We start from the raw sequence: 26,152 nt of genomic DNA on the forward strand, positions 1-26,152 counted from the left end.
CTTTTTATTTATTTTGTTTTGTAGTTTTTGGACGCGATTGGTTTTTCTGTAATAAATAAACAAGGTTGTCTTGATTTTCATGTGTTTGATGCTGTAGTATTGTAGGCCTATATATAAATAAAGTTGAATTATATTTTGCGTTTTTTTTTTTAAATTCTGCTTTTACGACTTTCATAATCGTATTGTAAAAAATGTCATTAAAATATTTTAAACGTGATATATGATTGACAATAAATATATTTTTAAAATTCGTTCACGGTGTAGACTAAACACCACCGGCTCCAAATATATTTTCCAACGCCGGTCGGTAGAGGGGGACCATCACCAGAGCATAGAAGGGCAGGGTGGCGCCGTGGAACACGAAGAAAAAAATAAGATCCCAGTGACAGGCTTTTATACAACACCTGCACTTAGCTGTTTTACGTTTTTTACGAAACTTCGTCTCGCATAGCTCGACTTGTTTCCCTTTTCTCTGAAGCAAAGTCGTCAGCGCCATGATGATTCTATCACTAGATGATTTCTGTTTTCTTGTTTCTGTTGCGTACGTCTCCACCGAACTCAAAGGCGGCTTCTCGGAGTTCATTCGACTCTTTGTAGAATTCGTGGTTGTGTTTTCGGTTTCGGCTGTTTTCGCCAGCATCAAATCTTCAATCTGTTCGCTTATGGCCTCGTCCGAATCCCGAACGGCGTCTTCCCTTTCCTGGTCGAATCTCCGGATGACGAAGAGCGTGGCTAACAGAGCGAAGAAACATTGGGCCATTGAGAAGAGGATGAATATGGTCAGGTTGGGCAGGTCTGATAGACTGCGGGGCATGGTACCACTGAAACACACAAAAAAATGTTTGACGTTATAAATATCATTAGGACGGAGGAGTCATACGGTAGAGCATAAGACTGCTAACTCGAAAGTCACCATTTCGAGTCTGGGTTCTTCTTCTTCTTCGTTCTTAATTTTAGTGTTGGAGGGATACCCTCCAACACAATTAAGTATACGTGGCAACTGGTTATGCGCAATTGAGGCCGTTCACTCCGATTTCACCCTGCTTTTCTGTCTGGATTTGCTTCCATAGCCTTTGTCCAACCAAGAAAAAACTACAAGGCATCAGTTGTTTGATTTTGGAGTTGTTTCTACTAGAAGAATGCTCATCTGTTCGAAGGTTTGAACTCGAGACAGTCTGGGTTCAAATTTGTAAGACGTTCCAGCTCTGATGAGTACCTGACTCAAGTTAGTGAAAGCAAAGCTGGCTGGGTACAGTGCCAAGAACACCATTTTAAAAGTACTAAGAAACAAATCTTACACTATAAAGTTTAGAAACACCGCCGTTGAGACGAAAATGGAGACCAAAAACGAAACTTTTTCCCCTGAAGATGGCGGGATCCAAAAGACCAATGACGTCATGGCGGAAGTGACAGCCATCGGTGCCAGAATGCTGATGACGTAGTATAGAACTCTCCGAACAATCGTCAGTTTTACCCTGAGATAAATGAAACAATTTTTTTATCAAATTACATTTTATAAATGGTATTGGCGTACAATAATTGTATTACTCATAAGAAACTGTACCATATTTTCATTTTATTTAACGCCGATGAAAGTGGTGCTTTAAAGTGATTTCGTAACTCAAAACAAAAGAGCATGCGAATGATAACCCGAAAGTCTCGAGTTTTTGGATGAGGTGTGAAAATATCAGAAGACGTGGAAAGTAAAACTTTGACCATTTTAAAAGTACCATTCAAATAAAAGAAATAAAAAACTTAATTTTATTCAAAGTTTCGCATGTAAAAAAGGCATACACGAATACAAATAGAAAGAAAGGAAATATAACTATTATTGAATGGATTTTAGCATAAAGCATTTGAACTCAAATGATTATTAGTGTAAGTAACAAGAAGAAAAAACGCTATTATCACTTGCATTTACGATATGGTAAAAAAAATTCTATTACACGAGTTGGCACATTAAATTCAGAGGACAGTGACACCATTTATGTCATTAAGGACGTCACCTGACGCGAGATATCCTGGTTTCGCCCACTTGATAAATGTCAGTCTCGATGTCACGTGAGCTGATGGACCACTCGCCGTCCAGCTTGAAAGGGTTGGGGAAGGAATTGTTTGAGACGTGAGTAAAATTGAAGTCGCAGTCCTCGAAGAAGGGCAAGAATATGATGTCACATGACTGTTTGAAGAATACATGTATTATAAAAAAAAATAATTAAAATTTAGACATTTAAATTTAGCTGGAGCAAAGCCTTGCCGATAACGGCAAGACATTGGCAAAGTAAAGTTAAATAAACCGGGAGTGATCTCCCCCAAACTTTTTCGAATATTATTATATAACACTACGCGGTATGGCAACTTGGGATATAGAAAATATTTTAAATCCATTTTTAATTACTTAAACTTTTTAAAATAGAATAGAAACTCGTAGAAAAAAGAATTGCATACCAAGTGAACGCCAAATAAAATGTGTATAATAGTGCGAAATGGTATTAGTACTTTATAAATTCACATTCGTTTTTTGAGAAATCGGAAATAGCCTAAATAACTACTTCCGGTCAACGGAAATAACTCAACATTTGATAGAAGGTAGAGAATTAGATATTTTACTTACATGTGAAATTTCATTTATCTAACTAAAATAGTACTTAAGTTATAGGCTTTTGTAAAATTGAAAGTAGAATAAGTTCCAATTCCGTTTACCGGAAATCGCTAAAAAGTTGATACAGAACTACAAATTTGATAAAAAACTTATATGTGAAATTTCATCAACCTAGCTGTAACGGTACTCAGGTTATCGTGTTCACAGACACACACAGACACACAGACACACACACACACACACACACACATACACACACACACATACGAACAAGATTGCATAACTATGTTATCCGACTCGATTTTTTTTTCGCGATTACAATACTTTCTCTATATTTTTTATACGTCAAAGTAAAAACGAAATAATGAAACCGGTACCTGCACGTCAAAGGGGTAGTAGACGAATTCCAGATTACACGTCGTCTTCAGGAAGAGCGGAGATCGAAACACGACGTTACCGTTGTTATACAGGAGCAGACGATCGATGACGTCACGTATGATGATGTTGTCGTTGTGTGCAGCGTTGGCGATGACGATGTTTGGATGCCAAATCCTGTGGAGAAATAGAATAGGCGTTTTGGCGGCAAAATAAAATGTAATTTGCCTTTTTAAAACCCAGCTTTAGCGATATTTTTTCGATATTTTTTTAAAAGAATGTTTACAAATATTTTTTGAAATAACGTTATGTGAAATGCATTGTTCAATGCGAAATTATTTCAATTTTGATCTTTGAAAAAAATTCATTTCAATAGATATCCTAAAATTATTTGTTTTGTGGCTTCTACATATAAGAATTAATCAGTCTCAAAGAAAAGCCATTTAGTAAAGTTGAATACCCAAAATTATTTGCGTTATGGATTTTATAGAAAAGAACAAACCGGTCTCAAAGAAGAAATGCCAGTTCAGTGTGATTGAATACCTAAATTTTATTGATTGATGGCTTCTTCGGATAAGAAATTCCTTTTCTTATTTGTTCTTAATTATTGTATTGGGATTTCTTCCAACACCATAACGCATTAGGAATCAACATGTTATGAGCCACAAGGCCAATTTAATCCGACTTCAGCCTGCTTTTCTTTTTAGAAAATGTCAACCCAAGAACAATTGTACAAGGCACCTGTTGTTTGATTTTGTAGTTTTCTCTCCTAGATGGGTCGTTGTCCCTAAACTGAGCATCACCTACCCGGGATCCGAACACGGGAGTTTTCGGAGTAAGCAATCGTACTAACCCCGACCAAAATATCCCAGTCAAGAATGAATCAGTCTAAAAAAAAGACACTCACTCGTCGAAGTCGAGACTGATCTGTTTGATGCCATCATAGTCTGTAGGGTCCCAGGCTAAGTCTGGCTCCATCCACATGAGCTCAAAATAGTTGACCGTGGATACGGACTGCTCGACCTCGTCTAGACTTAGGACCTACGAGAGGACATTGTCCTACATAAATTTTTTATATGACGGTTATGTTAGGACCTACGACTAATGGGTACCCATTAGTCAGGTACCCATTAGTCAGGTACCCATTAGTCAGGTACCCATTAGTCAGGTACCCATTAGTCAGGTACCCATTAGCCAGGTACCCATTAGTCAGGTACCCATTAGTTAGGTACCCATTAGCCAGGTACCCATTAGCCAGGTACCCGTTAGCCAGGTACCCATTAGTCAGGTACCCATTAGTCAGGTACCCATTAGCCAGGTACCCATTAGCCAGGTACCCATTAGCCAGGTACCCATTAGCCAGGTACCCATTAGCCAGGTACCCATTAGTCAGTTACCCATTAGCCAGGTACCCATTAGTCAGGTACCCATTAGCCAGGTACCCATTAGTCAGGTACACATTAGCCAGGTACCCATTAGTCAGTTACCCATTAGCCAGGTACCCATTAGCCAGGTACCCATTAGCCAGGTACCCGTTAGCCAGGTACCCATTAGCCAGGTACCCATTAGCCAGGTACCCATTAGTCAGGTACCCATTAGCCAGGTACCCATTAGTCAGGTACCCATTAGCCAGGTACCCATTAGTCAGTTACCCATTAGCCAGGTACCCATTAGCCAGGTACCCATTAGCCAGGTACCCATTAGTCAGGTACCCATTAGTCAGGTACCCATTAGCCAGGTACCCATTAGCCAGGTACCCATTAGCCAGGTACCCATTAGCCAGGTACCCATTAGTCAGGTACCCATTAGCCAGGTACCCATTAGTCAGGTACCCATTAGCCAGGTACCCATTAGTCAGGTACCCATTAGCCAGGTACCCATTAGTCAGTTACCCATTAGCCAGGTACCCATTAGCCAGGTACCCATTAGCCAGGTACCCATTAGTCAGGTACCCATTAGTCAGGTACCCATTAGCCAGGTACCCATTAGCCAGGTACCCATTAGCCAGGTACCCATTAGCCAGGTACCCATTAGTCAGGTACCCATTAGCCAGGTACCCATTAGTCATGTACCTATTAGCCAGGTACCCATTAGTCAGGTACCCATTAGTCAGGTACCCATTAGTCAGGTACCGATTAGCCAGTTACCCATTAGGTACCCATTTGTCAGGTACCCATTAGCCAGGTACCCATTAGCCAGGTACCCGTTAGCCAGGTACCCATTAGCCAGGTACCCATTAGCCAGGTACCCATTAGTCAGGTACCCATTAGCCAGGTACCCATTAGTCAGTTACCCATTAGTCAGGTACCCATTAGCCAGGTACCCATTAGCCAGGTACCCATTAGCCAGGTACCCATTAGCCAGGTACCCATTAGCCAGGTACCCATTAGTCAGGTACCCATTAGTCAGGTACCCATTAGCCAGGTACCCGTTAGCCAGGTACCCATTAGCCAGGTACCCATTAGCCAGGTACCCATTAGCCAGGTACCCATTAGTCAGGTACCCATTAGCCAGGTACCCATTAGTCAGGTACCCATTAGCCAGGTACCCATTAGTCAGGTACCCATTAGTCAGGTACCCATTAGTCAGGTACCGATTAGCCAGTTACCCATTAGGTACCCATTTGTCAGGTACCCATTAGCCAGGTACCCATTAGCCAGGTACCCGTTAGCCAGGTACCCATTAGCCAGGTACCCATTAGCCAGGTACCCATTAGTCAGGTACCCATTAGTCAGGTACCCATTAGCCAGGTACCCGTTAGTCAGGTACCCATTAGCCAGGTACCCATTAGCCAGGTACCCGTTAGCCAGGTACCCAATAGTCAGGTACCCATTAGCCAGGTACCCATTAGTCAGTTACCCATTAGTCAGGTACCCATTAGCCAGGTACCCATTAGCCAGGTACCCATTAGTCAGGTACCCATTAGCCAGGTACCCATTAGTCAGTTACCCATTAGTCAGGTACCCATTAGTCAGGTACCCATTAGCCAGGTACCCATTAGCCAGGTACCCATTAGCCAGGTACCCATTAGTCAGGTACCCATTAGCCAGGTACCCATTAGTCAGGTACCCATTAGTCAGGTACCCATTAGCCGGGTACCCATTAGTCAGTTACCCATTAGTCAGGTACCCATTAGTCAGGTACCCATTAGCCAGGTACCCATTAGCCAGGTACCCATTAGTCAGGTACCCATTAGCCAGGTACCCATTAGTCAGTTACCCATTAGTCAGGTACCCATTAGTCAGGTACCCATTAGCCAGGTACCCATTAGCCAGGTACCCATTAGCCAGGTACCCATTAGTCAGGTACCCATTAGCCAGGTACCCATTAGTCAGGTACCCATTAGTCAGGTACCCATTAGTCAGGTACCCATTAGTCAGGTACCCATTAGTCAGGTACCCATTAGCCAGGTACCCATTAGTCAGGTACCCATTAGCCAGGTACCCATTAGTCAGGTACCCATTAGTCAGGTACCCATTAGCCAGGTACCAATTAGTCAGGTACCCTGTAAAACTGGGTGAACTTAGGCATGTTCAACAGACGAGAAACAAAATCAAAACTCGAAATTTTGCGCGTTAACTGTCGAGCGCTCTACCACACTACCACGACGTCTATACAACACCAACAAAACAACACGTTAACTGTAACGTTAACTCTACCTCACCTGGTACGACCAAAACTGAAACTTAAAGTTAACCACGTCATTGTCACCAGGACACATCTTGGTCTTGACGGCTGTGTGAGACCTTATGGTAGACTTGAGCAGGGCTTTAGCACTGCGCCATTCGGACATGGAACCGTTGAGGCCGCCTTCGACAGGCTGAGTTATCAATAGTATGGTGCTCATCAGTACACAGAAGCCAGACAGTGTGAACATGGTAGTCTGATTTTAACAAGAGTAGATGGACAAAAATACAAATTTGATTTTAGCACCATTTTAGATATGAAGCAAATAGTGTGTATACGAATGTCTGATTCTAACAATTTGGGTAAAAATACAAATTTGATTTTAGCACCATTTTAGGTATGAAGCAAATAGATTGTACATGGTTGTCTGAATCTAACAAGACTAGATGGACAAAAATACAAATTTGATTTTAGTACCATTTTAGCTAAGGTACTGACAGAATAAACATGGTAGTCTGATTCTAACAAGACTAAATGGACAAAAATACTAATTTGATTTTAGCACCATTTTAGATATGAAGCAAATAGTGTGTACACGAATGTCTGATTCTAACAATTTGGGTAAAAATACAAATTTAATTTTAGCACCATTTTAGCTAAGGAACTGACAGAATAAACATAGTAGTCTGATTCTAACAAGACTAAATGGACAAAAATACTAATTTGATTTTAGCTTTAGCTAAGGAACTGACAGAATGTATATGGCAGTCTGAAAACAAAAACTTAAGATGGGCAAAATTGATTCGTTTGATTTTAGAGCCAGTCTGATTTTAACAATTTTAGATGGGCCAAAAATAATTAGTTAAATTTTAGCACCGGGGTTACATTTACAATAAGTTTTGATGCGTATGTTCATTATTCTGTCTCGACAATACTGTAATCTTTATAAACATCTTTAGTCATAAAACATCAGTCCAATTAATTAAAATTAAGTTTTTAAGCTTTTTAAACAAGTCTCTAGTTAAATAGAGTGAATTAGAGTTTTTTTTAACACAGAACAAACTTACCGTTCCTTGCGAAACTTCTATTTTTTTTTAAATCAAACTTTCCTGGCAGCGACATAGATCAAAATGTTTTAAAACTAAAGACAAATGTTTCAGATTTAATTTTGAACAGCATGGAGCAGCTCAAAAAAATAAACTAACAGGCACGATAACTCAAACAGAACTGATAATTCCTTTGCATTGCTAATGCCCGGGGTTTATAATACAAAATTTAATAAAAATATCTGTTTAAATTATTTAAATTACTGAATAAATATATTTATGGTTACTTGAGTAGTTGTATACAAAACACGTCCTCATTAGTAAACTGCAGAACTTCTTATCTCTGATTAGTAATCACACTTTTAACACATTAAAAAAAAAACAGAAAACCAAAACACGACACTTATTGAAATAGCTTCAACTGGACTGAAGCGAACATTATCAGGATAAAGCAGCAATAATTACTGCAGCCAGCAATTACTGAATGTTGTCCTTCTGACTAAACGATTGATTATTTGAAAGCTCTAATTTTTGAAAAGAAAAAAAAACAATAACGTTGGAACGAGCGGAGAGGTAGAGAGGTAGATCGGTAGAGAGGTAGAGAAGTAGAAAAGTAGAATGGGAGAGAAGTAAAGAGGTAGAGAAGTAGAAAGGGAGAGAAGTAAAGAGGTAGAGAAGTAGAAAGGGAGAGAAGTAAAGAGGTAGAGAAGTAGAAAGGGAGAGAAGTAAAGAGGTAGAGAAGTAGAATGGGAGAGAAGTAAAGAGGTAGAGAAGTAGAAAGGGAGAGAAGTAAAGAGGTAGAGAAGTAGAAAGGGAGAGAAGTAAAGAGGTAGAGAAGTAGAAAGGGAGAGAAGTAAAGAGGTAGAGAAGTAGAAAGGGAGAGAAGTAAAGAGGTAGAGAAGTAGAAAGGGAGAGAAGTAAAGAGGTAGAGAAGTAGAAAGGGAGAGAAGTAAAGAGGTAGAGAAGTAGAAAGGGAGAGAAGTAAAGAGGTAGAGAAGTAGAAAGGGAGAGAGAGGTTGAAAGGTAGAAAGGGAGAGAGGTAGAAAAAGAGAGAGGTAGAAAGTGAGAGAGCTAGAAAGGAAGATCGTAGAAAGGGAGAGGGGTCATGTTGTTCGACACTTCGGAGAAATACAACACCCCCTCCCTCTCCCCAATTTGTATTGACACCTGGCAGAGGCGTGGGCGGAGGAAGGGTGTGTTAGGATTTCACCATATTACCCACCCGAACACTGATCCACGTAAAGGTATAGTTAAATATTCGCCAGCTAATGCCGTAATGGGGAGTAAGAGAGCTAGACTGCTAACCCGAAAGTCAAGAGTTCGAATCCTGGCTCAAATCAGAAGAACGTCACAAAGTCCACTCAGCTCTGACTCACGTTAGAGAAAACAATTGCGGCTGGACTCTACTTCAACTGCACCATTTGTCTTAGGCACAAACGCGAAAAGCTGAGATGATGATGGACGATGCGCCAGTTCTGCTTTCATTACGTTTAGTTTGAAAACAGTGCACAATATTCAACGTTCCTAAAACAGTTATGTAATCTAATTAATCTGAAAAAAAACATTTTTGAAACAACCTAACAACATCCAGCTATTTACTCCGAGTGCCATGGTTTAAATATTTTTGACAGAAGATACGTTTAAAAAAAAAATGGCCATGAGGTTGTATGGCCAAACCAAACAGCTGTGTTGTTTGATGTATCGCTACTTAATGGCCGCCAGGTTGGTATGGCCAATCAAAGCAGCTGTTTTTTTATACGTCACTCCTTATTAACCATGGGGTTGTTATGGCCAATCCAAACAGCTGTCATGTTTGATATATCGCTACTTAATGGCCATGATGTTGTTATGGCCATACAAATGTCTTTTTTATGTCGCTACTTAATGGCCATGATGTTGTTATGGCCATCCAAATGTCTTTTTTATGTCGCTACTTAATGGCCGTGATGTTGTTATGGCCATACAAATGTCTTCTTTATGTCGCTACTTAATGGCCATGATGTTGTTATGGCCATACAAATGTCTTTTTTATGTCGCTACTTAATGGCCATGATGTTGTTATGGCCATACAAATGTCTTCTTTATGTCGCTACTTAATGGCCATGATGTTGCTATGGACATACAAATGTCTTTTTTATGTCGCTACTTAATGGCCATGATGTTGTTATGGCCATACAAATGTCTTTTTTATGTCGCTACTTAATGGCCATGATGTTGTTATGGCCATACAAATGTCTTCTTTATGTCGCTACTTAATAGCCTTCATGTCTGTTATGGCCAAGCAACTATCGTGTTTGTAGCTATGGACAAATTCAACAAACATAGCCACATTAGTAACGCGCTATGATTGGTTTATCCAACCTTTGTTTAATCTACTCTCCACGATGATCAAAGTTTGCTTTCAAACTGCTCATTAAGTTAAACAACAGAGTTAATGCATCCGTTAATGTATCCATGATATTGTAGTAGCGGTGAGGTCGGTGATCAATAGTCTAAAATTTGGGGCGGTAAAATTAGTTAATCTATCTGTGTCATTGTTGTTTGAAAAACAAATCCCAATTCAGTTTCATTCAGAAGATGAAAACATTAGGTTACGTTGTGTATTAATTGTCTTTTATTTTGACAATTTATAGTAATATTTACATTTATTTTATAATATTAATGGATGGCGTGGCCTAGAGGTAGAGCGCTAGGCTGCTAATCCGAAACTCTCGAGTTTGAGCTGGGTTCAACTCACTGAAACGTCCCAGAGTTTACCCAGCTCTAATGGGTACCTGACTCACATTAGTTGTATCCTAAGGTTCACCTTGTTTAGTGTTTCTTTCAGACATGTCTCACCGGAGGAGGGCGGTGGGGGTGGACACTGGCTATATTTTCTATATAAATAAAATATTTTGTTCCATATCGTGAGTTGCCTGAAAGAAACTCTGACATTGAGATAGTCCTACCAGCCGATGAATGACTTGTATTCTCATGTTCGTCTCGTATCTTTAATTCCAATGGCGCTTAGTTAGCTGATTTTATCGTTGGTATGCGCAAGATGATATTTGTAGTGGTGAAATTTTATATTATTAAAATAATTGTAATATTGTTCCATGCGTAAGATGATATTTGTAATGGTGAAATTTTATATTATTAAAATAATTGTAACCTTGTTCCATATTTTAAACATTTTACTGAATTATAAACAACATGTGACTTCAGCAGTGGTTTTGCACTTAAATCAGTATAGGCAGTTTCAATATCGTTTACGTTTCTAAGATGCGGGAGGTAACTGCGTATTTACAACTTTTTAAAACTGAAAGCGGTTCCCTCCCCTTTAAAATCTTAATTACTAGATCGATCTTACGATGTGCTCTTTTTTCCATCAAAATTAAAATGAAAGCACGATGTCATATTATTGTTTTTATCCTGGTTGATAAAGCTTATAAACTGAATAAAATAAAACGTTGATATAATTTATTTTTGCATTTATATACGAAGCGAATTTCTAAATAAATAAATACACTTTTTTGAGCTAGGTGGTATTTTTCATCAATAAAGTATCATACAGAGATAATAAAATGTAAATTATGGACCACATTTCTTGATAAGGGTAAATTTGTTTTCATTTAATTTGATCCTGCCACATATATATTGTCATTAAAAACGCTTAATACTTGCATTTTTATGCATATATATATATATATATATATATATATATATATATATATATATATATATAACATCGCAATTGATAACAACTTAGTTGGATATCAAAAAATTCAAGGCTAAAACCGAATTTACTGATTAGCTACTACAGTCGACGTAAACAGGATATAGCTACGCAACTGGTGTGACTAAAATAGAATTTGACAGTCAACAAGTCTTGATAACGCAATGTAAAAAAAAGTTGTTTGTTACCAACACAGCAGGGACCAACGAATATAATTTATAAAATAGTACGCAATTGGTGCTACCAAAATAGAATAGTTTGAACTTGATATAACTTTACTTGTAAAATAGTTTGATTAGCACAGAAAGTACCAGTTGTGTGTAACATTATGTAGTGAGGTGATAATCTTTAAGACAGTTGTTGATCTTGTTACAACAAAGATATACGTTGCACTTGTGGCATACTGAGCTTGTGAATTTACACCTGTAATTGCACTATTTGACTAGACTTAGTGTCCACACTGGTCCAGGATATCCAGGGTCCACACTGGTCCAGCTGATCCAGGGTCCACACTGGTCCAAGAGATCCAGGGTCCACACTGGTCCAGGAGATCCAGGGTCCACACTGGTCCAAGAGATCCAGGGTCCACACTGGTCCAAGAGATCCAGGGTCCACACTGGTCCAAGAGATCCAGGGTCCACACTGGTCCAGAAGATCCAGGGTCCACACTGGTCCAGAAAATCCAGGGTCCACACTGGTCCAGAAGATCCAGGGTCCACACTGGTCTTGTAGATCTAGGGTCAACACTGGTCCAGGAGATCCAGGGTCAACACTGGTCCAGGAGATCCATGGTCCACAATGGTCTAGGAGATCCAGGGTCCACACTGGTCCAACAAGATCATCTACATTATATATTTCTTCACCTTCACTCAGGTCACCTATTTCAATAAGGTGGTCCGCTATGTATTGCAGTTCATGCTCAATGAGAATTTTCCTTTGAATTCTTAATGATTTTGCCGGAACTAGAAGAAAAACAAGGTACTATGTAATCACCAATGCTGATGTATAAAGAAAAAAAAATAGTGCAAAAGTAGGTCAACATGTATGAGGTTACAGTACTGCAAGAAATATTTTGTGTTGATTTATAAATAAATTTTGAATTGATTGAAAACAAAACACAAACAGTATGTAATACTAACCTAAAGTAGTAAGAAATATAATTTTTTAAATCCCAATACCAGTTTATCCGATTTTGCTGAACTTCGAAACACCAATTAAAAATGCTAAGATAAAAACGTTGTGAGCATGCACGAATTAGAGATTGGCTTGGCGATAGTTAAAATCTAGGACACTTAGACATGCAGTCAAACAACGCGATGCACAGAATTAAACATGAGTAGGCTAATATTTTATGTTAAGGTAACTGGTATGTTGCAGCTCTGTAGCGGTATGCATTTAAGGGCTAGGCCATGGTGGCCATTGATATTTTGTCTGAGATATTTTGTCTGAGATCATTTTTCCTGTCACCATGTATATATATATATAAATATATAAATATATATATATATATATATATATATATATATATATATATATATATATATATATATATATATATATATATATATATATATATATATATATTTATTTATATTTATATATATATTCAAAAATCAGCTTTACAATATTTTCATTTTAAAAAATTCAACCAACAAGAATTGAAGAATTGAACATAAAACTCAAGTACTTTATAACCATAGGTTTTCACCATTTTTATTAATAAGAAAATTAATCTTCGTCCATTTCAACCAAAACGAATCTGAACAAAATTCACACCAAATTTGCGGTACTGGTGTTCTCGTCGTGGTTTTCTTGATTTTTGTTGTTGTGTGTGTGGTTTTCATCGGTTTTGTTGGCGTCGTGGTTTTTGTTGTTGTCCGCGTGGTTGTCCTTTTTGTTGTTGTCGTCATGGTTGTCGTCTTTCTTGTTGCTGTCGTCGTGGTTTTCGTGGGTTTCGTTGTTGTCCGCGTGGTTGTCATCGGTTTTGTCGTGGTACTTGGGCAAGTGGTCAAGACATTTTCTCCCTTATCCGGACACCAGCAGTGACAGTCTTTACCAACAAACGCTTCCCTCGGGCAGATCGGTTTATTTTGGCAATGTCCACCGCAGTTGTACATCACGTTCACATCTTTTATATCAGAAAAACTCAAACTTTGAGCCGTTCCTATAATATTCTGATACGCCGGGTCAATGGTTCGCATTGTGACTTCACCATTTGCGGAGAAATATTTTTTACCGTAGTGCATAATGCTCCAGTAGTCGTAAGGGGTGTGGCTTGTGAAGACCTCTGGGACTAGTTTTCTAAAATTAAACAGATGATCCGCTTGGATATTTTCCGTCATAATTTCAACATAGTCATCTCTGTCCGGCCGACTTTGTTCGTGGTAATAGCCAATAGCGTGGCCAAGCTCGTGTGTAATGATATGCTTATACCTGCAATTCATAGCCAACGATACCTTCTGTGGACCGCCGTGTACCCCTACACCAGAAGAACATCCGGTACCGTTGTCGAAGAAGATGAAATCTTTATCTAACGACGTGGCAGGCTCTAGCCTAATGCAGGTGTGTTTGTGCCATTCGTCTATGGCTTTCGTGATCTCTGTTAGCTGTTTGGCGTCGAATATTTTAGGGGTTATTTTATAAGGAACTCTGTTATGGGGCCAGAGTTTCGTAATTTTTGCACCAGTATGCAGTTCTGTGTTCTGTGTTTTATGAATGGAGGAGTCAGCCTATGAGAGAAAAGTTTTTTTTGTTTGTTAATTTAAAATAAAAAAAAGGTATTAAAGATGTATAGGAAGGAGTGCGTGGCCTTTTGGTAGGACGTTGTACTGCTAAGCCGAAAGTCTCAAATTCGAATCCGGGTTCAAGTCAGTAGAAAATCCTTGAGTTGATTCAGAACCAATGGGTACCTAGCTCACGTTAGGAAAAGTAAAGGCGGGTGGGCATGGTGCTGACCACACTAGCCCTTCATATGCCAAGGTCACTGAAACTGATGAACTCTTCTTCATTGGTCTTAACCACGAATGGAAAAAGATGAGATGATTATAGATGAATATTTCACATGTAAAAAATTTTATAATTTATTTTCTAACATAAATAATAGTGTCAATATATGTGCCTGTGTGATTGAAACATTTAATAGTCAATGGAATGTTTATTTTATCGTCCACTCGTGTATTAAAAAAAACGTTTTTTTATATTGTTTGTAAAAATATAAGTAGCTTTAAGAAAGATAACTTGATAAAGTAGTTTACTATTGCATTTTTAAAGGACGTACCGGTTAAAGGTCCAACAATTTCAGACTAAATATTCCTATCATACATAATGATCTCAAGGAGAAAATTTCTCAGATTAAATCATCTCAAGTATTTTTGTCTCTGGGATCTTTTGTCCTTAATATTATTAGCAGTTACATATTTTGTTCTGAGATATTTTGTTCTGAGATATTTTGTCTCTGGGATATTTGGTCCGTTAAATCATATGTCCTGAGAAAAAAATCTGAGATATTCTTGAATTATTTATTGTCACCTTGATAAACTATAGCTGTGATTTTTTTGAGAACTTTTTACTGATATAATTTACCTTGATGTAATTTGTTCTGATATATTTTCCTTTTTATTTATTGTCTAGAATGTTTTGTATGAAAACTTTTTTCTAAAATATGTAGTGCCGTCGTCGGTTTGCTATTTTAAAGTATGTAACGTTGTATTTATTCGTTAAATGTCAAATTCTGTCTAAATTTAAAATTTCATTATTTTGATAACCATCATTACTTTATTTTTTTTATTACTACTTAAACGTGAAATATCTGAAACAAAATTCTATTATTTAGAAAATATTGTTTGTACCTGTAGAGATGTTGCTTGTTCAGGTGTCAGTAGCATGTCCAGTTCGTAAAGTTCCAGACTGTCGTCGTCTTGGCTTTCTGGAGCTCTCTTGCTCATGGAAGCTTCGGCTATTTGCTCGTCGATTGTTTGGACTGTCGTCTGGTCTGACGTCACGGGTATCTGAAACAGACGTCATCACATACAGAGAGCCAAAGTATACTATAGAAGAGAAATACAATTTTGTTTAGATCAACTGAGATATCAACAAACTTCAGGGTAAACCTGACTACAGTGTATGAAGTTGAATGATGCTTTTCTTCACTAACAATTTGAAGACATATAAAACATTGAGCCTACACTTGGGCAACAAACACATCAAGAAGATATGAAGGACGGATGGTTTCCCCAGAGCACACTTGTCCAAACATTATTTACTCAAAGGAAGTTTGCCCAAAGGAAGTTTGCCCAAAGGAAGTTTGCCCAAAGGAAGTTTGCCTAAAGGAAGTTTGCCCAAAGGGAGTTTGCCCAAAGGAAGTTTGCCCAAAGGAAGATTGCCCAAAGGAGACGTTTGCAAAAAGGAAGTTTGCCCAAAAGAAGTTTGCCCAAAGGAAGTTTGCCCAAAGGAAGTTAGCCCAAAGGAAGTTTGCCCAAAAGATGTTTTCCCAAAGAAAGTTTGACCAAAGGATACGTTTTCCCAAAGAAAGTTTGCCCAAATGAAGTTTGCCCAAAGGACGTTTGCCCAAAGAAAGTTTGACCAAAGGAAGTTTGACCAAAGGAAGTTTGACCAAAGGATATGTTTGCCCACAGGAAGTTTTCCCAAAGAGAGTTTGCCCAAAGGATGTTCGCCCAAAGTACGTTTGCTCTAAAGCTTTTTATCCAAGGGACATTTTTCCAAAAGCTGTTTGCCCAAAGTCGATTTGCCCAAAAACCATTTGCCCAAATGCTTTAAGCCCAAATGACGTTTTCCCGTTGGACATTTGCCCAAAAGCTTTTTGCTCAAAAGATGTTTGCCCTTTGATAAACACACTTTCAGTTAACTCCTATCCTAAAGCTTCATGTAAGAAATACACTGAACTGTTTAATGTACAGTAAAAGACGCTTTCCCCACCCACCCTATACCCCAGATTTAAAATAAAACAAATTAAAAAGTCCTTTATAACACAGGAAATAAGAAAATAAATTTAATTTGATTTCTTTAATAAAAGCGCTTTTGTCGATAAAATATGTAACAGATCTCAGGCGTGACCAAATATTTTATTAAAGAAGGCAAATTAGTTTTATTTTATTTTCAGTGATTTTGAAAGCTTATTGCTATATAGGATTTTATATTAGTTTTATTTTTTCTACTTTTTAGTGATTCCTAATTTATGAAGTCAACACGAATAAAATATTAGCTTAAAAAATCTACCAATTGCTCACGATCTCTGAAAGACGATTATCTGCCCCGTGAAAGCAGCCGTCTGTGACCATATTTTACAGACGTTTAATTAATTATTAATACGAATTAAGCACATAATTAAATTAAAAATAGAGAGGCTTAAATTGCCATCGAAGTGGGACGTATCTGGAAAGTTTGAACGAAATGGCTGCATTAGAACTTTGTCGAGATTGAGTTACGAGATTTGCCACAAATCCATAGACAAACAAACAGACTTTGCGAACTAAATAAAAACTTGTAAAAAGAAAAAAAAAGTAGAGCCAGCAAAGGAGACAAAAAAACAGTTGAGAGTTGCGACTCCTGATTGAAGCTGGAAGAACGTCAATAATAACACGAAAAGATGAGTTAATCTCCCATGGATCTCAGAAAGTTACAACCATCCACTCTATAACATATGTTACTTTTCTTTATAATACAATTCCACCTAAGCTTACGTAACCTGTACAGAAAATATCGTAACTTACTGAAGCAGAATCAGCAATTGTTGGCAGAAACAAGAGCATCAAGCAACTGAGCTTCATTGCTGAACAGTCTGCATGTGAAATTTTTATTTTAGCGTTTGCTGGAGCAGCTCTGGATTAGTGTCTTCAGTTGCTACGTTATAAAATATATCTAGCATCGGCGTCTCCTTAAACTCCTCTCATATATATATATATATATATATATATATATATATATATACATATATATATATATATATATATATATATATATATATACATATATCATATGGGATTGCAATTGACTTATCAAAATGCATATTCGCACTGGCATTGTTGGTATATTTTTCAACGCTTTATTTTCAACACAACAAATAAAACTTAAAATACCATCTTAACCCTTTCTGGCCACTATAAAGAAACCCAAGTCTCACTCAATGTTTCTTTAATGGCATCTCTACAGTGGGACAAGTCTTCCCCCCCTCTAACCCTAAAGCCTAACCGGACGAAAAAGAGAAAAAAAATCAGTTTATATAGAAAAATATGTGTAACCAGTGATTGCCCTTTCGCTAGAAGTTTCAAGTCTCCCTTTCAGAAATTTAGACGTTCTCCCCTCCCATCTTCCATGGAAATTTTTTTTTGGAAAGAAACCCTGATCTTACCCTGTGTATAACTGTAGCATAACCTCGCCACTGTTTTACCCACATAACTGTGAATTTATCACGTGTGTAAGACACACTCTCGGGCACACAACTAATTTATTACTTGTCTATTAATCCACCTTTAGATAACCCTATTTATTTGGATTTTTAATTTGTTGTTACATGGCAGAAATACACAACTGCAGTTTAATAATATGGTCGTGAGTATTAAAAGAAAAGATAAAATCAATAAAAGGGGTAGAGTCCTACGCCTACTATACTAACACGGTAAACGGACGAGTTTTGGACAAGTCAAAAGATTGTACACTAGTTCGCAATGAATGCTGTGTTTGGCGTATACTTCAGTACCCCTCCGTCTGGTTTTTTGTCAGAGAAATAACATCACTTCATCGCGTGGTTGAATGATTGAGCATACGACTACTAACCCGAAAGTTTCGAGTTTGAATCCGGGTACAATAGAACGTCTTTCAGTGCATTAAGCTCTGAAGAGTACCCGACTCAAAATAGGGAAAGTGAATACAGCTTGGCACAGTTCTGATCACATTTCTTCATAGGAAAGTGTTCTAGTTACTTAATAAAACTTTGTGATTTGTTTTACACACGTAAGGTCCTAAATGCTTTTGAAATATGTGTAAGCAATTGTGTAATTGCATTTCTATTTTTATGCACATTCCCACCATATTCTGTTTATGTGTTTAATTAAACGTCTCTAATACGCAATTATCCTTTCTAAAACGCCCCACCCCACCTTCTTCTTCGTTCTTAATTGTAATGTTGAACGGGATTTCTCCCAACCATAATCTAATAGCGCGTATCAACATGATACGCACCGTATGACCCCGTAACTCAGATTTTTAGCCTGCTTTTCTTTCTAAATTTACTTCCAAAGCCTTTGTCAAATCCAAGAACAAACAGCAAAGCAACAGTAGGTTTTGAAGTTTTCTCTCCTAGATAAGTTGCTGTCCTCATCTATCGAGCCCCATCTGCCATATCTAAATATAATCTTCTTTGTGAACTACTACTCTGCATGTCAACATTCCTCACATTATATTTCGCACCTTTTTATTTGCCATCTAATATTCTACGACCCCCCTCCCCCACAACAACCTTTCAATTATATATTTTTAATACACACACCCACAGCCTGCATTTTCTAAATTTAATTAACAAGCATATATATAAGGCCTATATATATATATATATATATATATATATATATATATATATATATATATATATATATATATATATATATATATATATATATATATATATATATATATATATATATATATATATATATATATATATATATATATATATATATATATATATATATATAAGGCCTATATATATATATATATATATATATATATATATATATATATATATATATATATATATATATATATATATATATATATATAAAATTTAAAAAAATAAACAAACATATATATATATATATATATATATATATATATATATATATATATATATATATATATATATATATATATATATATATATATATATATATATACATATACCCTTCACATCAAGCCCCCCCCCCAACTCCTCCAATCAATTATTTCTAATTAAATTTTTCTGTTTATTATCTACCCTTGCGCATCACCCACATTCATTTTGAGGTGTCAAGTTTTAAACATCTGTAGCCTAATTAATCCATGGTCCATCGTCACCTTGGTCGATGACACCAGACTAATCTAATTGAAATTATTACATACCATCGCTAAGGCCCAATATAATACTAAACCGTGATCTGTAGAATGTCTATTTATTCAAGCAAATGGATTGCTTGAATCCAATACTAGGAATTTCTAGGTAGGACCAGTCCAGTAAAATATCCACCATTGTTAACTTTCTCTGACAACGCCGCTTTCGTTGGCTGTGACGCGTACATAGGATAAGTGATGCAGTAATCCTCAACGAATTTGTGTACTGGGGAGTTGGGGAGGGAATAAGAGTGAACGGGCGTCCCCAATTTAGATACAAGATGTATGTAGGTGCAGTGGCGTAGCCAGGATCATCTCAAGGGGGGTTTCCAATTTTTACCCGGTGACAAACTTTTGATTTGCACCCCCCCCCCCCCCTCAAGCTTTCGATTTGCACCACCCTAATACTTTTTATATATATACCGAGGGGTCTATGGGGCAGGGGATTATGACCCTCCCTAAGCCCCACTGCCTACTCCACTGTGTAGGCGTGACGCGAAAGCTGTAGAAATTGTTATATGGAGCTAAGTGTGAATCGACGTCCCCAACTTAGATACAGCGATATAATTATGTAAGTGTGACGTCAAAGCTGTAGGAATTTTTACAACTGGAGGTACACCTTGCACACTGCATTAAAAAAGGCAGAGGAAAAATGATCCGCCTCAAGGCCGAAGTCAAAAGTAAAAAAAGATTAAATTAAATACCCGAAGACAGATAATTTTGAAAAACCACATCAAAATTAATCGAATTACGAGGAGCTAATTCTGATGTTGTGACAGCAGTTTCTCATCCGACTCTCTTGCGTCATACCTAGCTGTCGGATGCGAATTCTTAGGCCCGGGATGACTTATGGAAAGGGTAGGGACTTCTGAGAGCAGTTCTTCATCTTACTCTCTTTAGTACATCATATTGTTTGATACGAGTTCTTAGGCCCGGTGATGACTTATGAGAGCAGTTTTTCATCTTATTCTCTTTAGTACATCATATTGTTTGATACGAGTTCTTAGGCCCGGTGATGACTTATGAGAGCAGTTTTTCATCTTATTCTCTTTAGTACATCATATTGTTTGATACGAGTTCTTAGGCCCGGTGATGACTTATGAGAGCAGTTTTTCATCTTATTCTCTTTAGTACATCATATTGTTTGATACGAGTTCTTAGGCCCGGTGATGACTTATGAGAGCAGTTTTTCATCTTATTCTCTTTAGTACATCATATTGTTTGATACGAGTTCTTAGGCCCGGTGATGACTTATGAGAGCAATTTTTCATCTTACTCTCTTTAGTGCATCTTAAATATTGTTTGATGCGCGTTCTTAGGCCCGGTGATGACTTATGAGAGCAGTTTTTCATCTTACTCTCTTTAGTGCATCTTAAATATTGTTTGATGCGCGTTCTTAGGCCCGGTGATGACTTATGAGAGCAGTTTTTCATCTTATTCTCTTTAGTACATCATATTGTTTGATACGAGTTCTTAGGCCCGGTGATGACTTATGAGAGCAATTTTTCATCTTACTCTCTTTAGTGCATCTTAAATATTGTTTGATGCGCGTTCTTAGGCCCGGTGATGACTTATGAGAGCAGTTTTTCATCTTACTCTCTTTAGTGCATCTTAAATATTGTTTGATGCGCGTTCTTAGGCCCGGTGATGACTTATGAGAGCAGTTTTTCATCTTATTCTCTTTAGTGCATCTTAAATATTGTTTGATGCGCGTTCTTAGGCCCGGTGATGACTTATGAGAGCAGTTTTTCATCTTACTCTCTTTAGTGCATCTTAAATATTGTTTGATGCGCGTTCTTAGGCCCGGTGATGACTTATGAGAGCAGTTTTTCATCTAATTCTCTTTAGTGCATCTTAAATATTGTTTGAAGCGCGTTCTTAGGCCCGGTGATGACTCAGTGTAGAATTTGGAACATCTGAGAGTATTTTTCCATTCGAGACTTTGGGCACGCCAGATAGTCTGACTGCATGAGTTCCATAATCGTATCTATCTTATAAATATCTCCTTCCTTATTAAGTATCTCTATTAGACTTTTTTCCTGGGGGGGGGGGGGGTGGCACTTGTGATTTTCGGGGGGAGCTGCGGACAAAAGTTTCCGGAAGGGGGGGGGGGCGGTGGATACTGGTAAAAATATATATTTTCTTATTAAATTTTATTTCGTTTGGAGGTGGAGGGGGGGGGGGGGGGGGGCGGTAGACGTTCGTCGTGAGGCTCAGCAAGCTTCCCCCCACCCCCACCCCCGAAAAAATAATAAAGATGCCTAATAAAACTATACCCTATCGCATCTACCCTTTTTTTCTCGTCAGATTATACTTGAGGTAATGTTAACTTGTAAACCAGCAGCCAATATAACCAGACAAGGCCAATCATGAAGTATCAAGAAAAAGATGGAGAACCAAAAACACCAATCGTAAAAATATTGAAAATAAAACCATGAATATTGGAAAGAGTAGGAAAGAAAAAGAAACTATAGCAAAAAGAAAGAAAAGCATGGAATGTTGTGTAAATGACCTATGCTTCACTGGGATTTGAAACTAGACGAAGAAGAAGTAGGCAAACTATAACAAGGAAAACGCTCCAAACTGAGCTAGACCAATACAAATTGTACAGCAGATTATGAATTTACTAACTCTTATCGTGGTCCACGTTGTACCGTTTTCTTAAACACTTTGTTAATATAAAATTTAATTATTTAATATCAAATCACGTTCAGATTAGCATTAATTCTTTCAACAGGTTGTTGGATCCTCTTGCATAGACATGCAGGTAATTTAACGAGGTATTTACTTACCTGCATAACATGCTCTCTTTTGTTCAATAAAAATTATATTTCGCAACTTGATATTAGATTTTTTCGGTGCGAATGTACTGGACTAAAGTGAGGGTTTTTCTTCTCAAATTAACTGTTTTAATATAACAAACTATTTTAGAAAAGATTTAATTGGGCTCGTTACTATAAATGTGGTGTTGTTAAAATTTTAAGACGTTGTAGGTAATGACAGAATCCCGAGACAACGAATACCAACAATCGCATATAATTATATTTAAATTGAATTTAAACAAAAACAATGTTACAAATTTTTAAATCAATAATAAACATGATAAAAATATGATTACTTTCTTTTATTATCATCAATTGATATTTAGAAACAAAGGGAGTTTGAAAATTAGAACAAATAAAACATGAATAAAGCCAATTTGAATAGAATGACAATTGATAAAAAAATTTAAATTAATTGTTTAACTACACAATAAATAAAGCACATTAAATAACCCTTGTCCGAAGTTGTTTTGCATGTTTTACAAATTTTTATCTGGAATATAAAGATTTTCTCCCAATTGCTTTATAAAAGCTTTTATTTTCATCGATGAATATAGGATACATTTTAAACAGAATTGCACCTACGTGAAATGATAGAAATACTGCAAGTGTTTTTATACCTTCTATTTTTAGCTTTTTACCTAGGTCGAACACATTGATTTTGTGTTGTTATTTTCTTCCATGTAAATAGTTGGAAAATGTAAACATTCAGAAAAAAAATTCTAATAATATATAGATCTAATTACAACAGCATTTTTTCTTTAAACTAAAGGTTATCTATATTTAAACTAATAATTATATCAGAAGTTCAAAGTTTTTTTTTTTAATTCGTCAGCTTCGAAGATAAATTATGTACATTTAACTAAAATCAAGACTTCTTTTGAGCTACAAATAAAGCGTACAATAAAGCTTCATATCAATTAATATTATGCCATATCTTGCCATAATATGTTTATGGAAATAAAAGAAATAATATGTTTTAGGTAACATAAAACACAAGTACTAGCCTCAATAATGTGTTAAATTTAATTTCAGTTCGAATATCTGCAATGTGTTGTCATTATATTTTTTTTTTATTATTAAATAAAAAGTCAGGGTAGATAAGGGGAACATAAGACACACGTACATTTAACGAGTGTCCATTATATGTTAATGTTAATGTCTATGTTTATATTTATAACTTGCTGTCTTGCAACACTCGGCGAATTTGTCGTCGTTGGTGTTACTGGGTCACTTGAACAATACACGAATGGATTATCTCCTTTCCCTGGACACCAACACTTGCAGTCCTTCCCTACGAACGCCTCCCCTGGACAGATGGGCTTATTTTGACAATGGCCAGCGCAGTTGTACATTATGTTCACATCTTTGATGTCGTAAAAACTCACATTTTTAACCGTTCCAATAATGTCTTGATAAGCCGGGTTCTTTGTTCGCATTGTGGTTTGATTATTCGCACTGAAGTATGTCTTACCGTAGTGCATGATACTTGTGTAGTCGTAAGGGGTGTAATTAAAAAAACCCTCAGGAAGCAATTTTTTAAAATTAAACAAACGCTGCTCTTTAATATTTGCGGTCATAATTTCAACATAGTCGTCTCTGTCCGGTCGACTCTGTTCGTGACTGTATCCAATAACATGGCCAAGCTCATGAATGATAAGACGTTTCTTCCTGCAACTCTCAGCCAAGTATACTATTTGAACACCCCCAATCATGCCTACATTCGAAGAACAACCAGCTCCGTCGTCAAAGTCAACGTAATTTTCATCTGTTTGATTAGCTGGCTCGAATTTAATGCAGGTGTGATTTTGCCATTCGTTTATGGCTTTCATGATTTCTTTCGTTTGAGTTTCATTGAACACCCTGGGCGTCATTATATAAGGTATTCTATTATTAGGCCAAAGACGTGTAGTGTTTACAAGTGCTCTTTTCACTCTTCCGTTCACGTTTGATTCATGATTATTTGATACTGGTAAGTTCTAATATTGAAAAAAATATTTGTAATAACACGAAGTTTTTTTTCTTTATAGCGTGAAAGTTATTTAAGTATGTAAAACTGTTTTGTGATTGCAAATATACATTTAATTAAATAGTTTGCACTTGTATTGTATTGCAAAATATATATACATTTTATATCGTGTGTATTTCAATATGAGAAAACTTAAACTTTTTGTTTGCTTTGATTACAGTTCATATTACGATGAAAAACAATCGTGTATTATTCACAACCTTTAAGACTTTAAAAATTAAACCGACGTTACATTTTAATCATAAAGATTTTTGAAACAATTTATCATTTTAGTAGAATTCATCCGAATTACATGGTAAAATTAATTATTGAATATGAAAAATAAGTTAATTAAAAAGTCATAAAAACATATTTACCTGGAGACTTTGTAGCTGTTTAGGGGTCAGTCGCATGTCCAGTTCGTGAATTTCCAGACTGTCGTCGTCTTGGCTTTTCGGGGCTCTCTTTCTGATGGAAGCTTCGGTTATTTGCTCGTCGATTGTTAGGGCTGTCGTCTGGTCTGATGTGAAGGGTATCTGAAACAGACGTCATCAAGGATAGAGATAAAAAGCTCGTTGTAAAACACAGATCATTATTCAAATTGGTAAAAGGACTTCTAAATGTTGTGATACAAAACACAGAATAATAGAACATTTGTTTCTCACAAGAGTAACATAATATTCCTCAAGAAATGCTAAACAGTTTTAAAGTTTCCTACAGTGAGTAATGTAAGATTCCTTTCAAAATGCTTACTTAACATAACTATTTTTAAAAAAAATTGACTAATGGAAAAGATCAGCTGAAAGTGAAACACACACTGTCGGAATGTCTTAAACCCAACTTGAAGGAATTCCTCAGAAACCAAATAAGATGGAGAGCTTCTGATTCGTCCATATGCCCCACGATGGGTCTACGGGAATGATGGGGATAATTTGATTTTGATTCTTGATCAGATATAGAAGCCATACAATAAAATCAGTAAAACTTTTTATTAGTTTTAACTTTGCGTAGGACTTTTTAAAAGGAAGAAATCAAGTGTTCCGATACTTCTCTTGATACAGCTATCAGAAGCAACAGTTAGTGGTAGTCACTTAACTGGAACCGACATTTTTTAGTGGACAATACGATACCACTCCAGCACCTAACAACACCAAGGCAATTGGTTACTTATGGAGCAAGGCGTAGCGACCCTTCCCGGCGCCCGGGGACAAACTTCTGATTTGCACCCCCCCCCTTCCCCACAAACTTTCGATTTACACCCATCTCAAACTTTCGATTACTTTTTCCAACCCATTTTGGCGCCCCCTAAGGTCGGCTCCCGGGGAAATATGTCCCCTCTGCCCCCCCCCCCCCCTAATCGCTACGCCTCTGTTATTGAGTTAGATGGAGAGATTGCTCCAAGACAGAGGAACAGAGTTTCTTCAAAACATCTCTTCGAGGGGGTTTCGCCCCATCCCTCGAAAAACGTCTACCACCTACTCCCCAGCCCCCCCCCCCCCCCCACCGGAGAAAAAAGTCTTGAAAAAACACTGCAGAACTATACAAATCGAAATAGTATAGTAATTTCCCTTTTTGTTACTAAATTTTGAATTATTAAATTACAGTTTAATGACTTTATGGTTTATCCAGTCAGATTAAAATTTATATATCCTTGCACTGTCATTAAAGAAGAACATATCTATGAAGTTTAAACGAGATTACTGCATTAGAAATGGGTTAAAATTTTATTACTGAAACCCACAAACAAACAAATAAAAATACAAACATATTGTAAACTTAACAAAAGCTTTTATAATAACAATACTCACTGCAGCAGAATCAGCAACAGCTATCAGAAACAAGATAACAAATCCACTA

General features: G+C 37.0%; 1 protein-coding gene across 1 annotated transcript; it reads right to left on the reverse strand.

Annotated features, from left to right (window-relative positions):
- Window positions 1-23,224: 23,224 nt before the first annotated feature.
- LOC131950107 (astacin-like metalloprotease toxin 5) lies at window positions 23,225-26,152 on the reverse strand. The gene is made up of 3 exons (XM_059312151.1): window positions 26,104-26,152; window positions 24,673-24,831; window positions 23,225-24,266 (listed from the first exon to the last, which is right to left on the reverse strand). Exons 2-3 carry the CDS (start codon window positions 24,706-24,708, stop codon window positions 23,430-23,432), a joined length of 873 nt encoding a protein of 290 aa, XP_059168134.1. The 5' UTR covers window positions 24,709-24,831; window positions 26,104-26,152; the 3' UTR covers window positions 23,225-23,429.

This window comes from Physella acuta, unplaced genomic scaffold, assembly GCF_028476545.2.
Source record: "Physella acuta isolate Inbredline_101_S28 unplaced genomic scaffold, ASM2847654v3 ptg000737l, whole genome shotgun sequence".
NCBI lineage: Eukaryota > Metazoa > Mollusca > Gastropoda > Physidae > Physella > Physella acuta.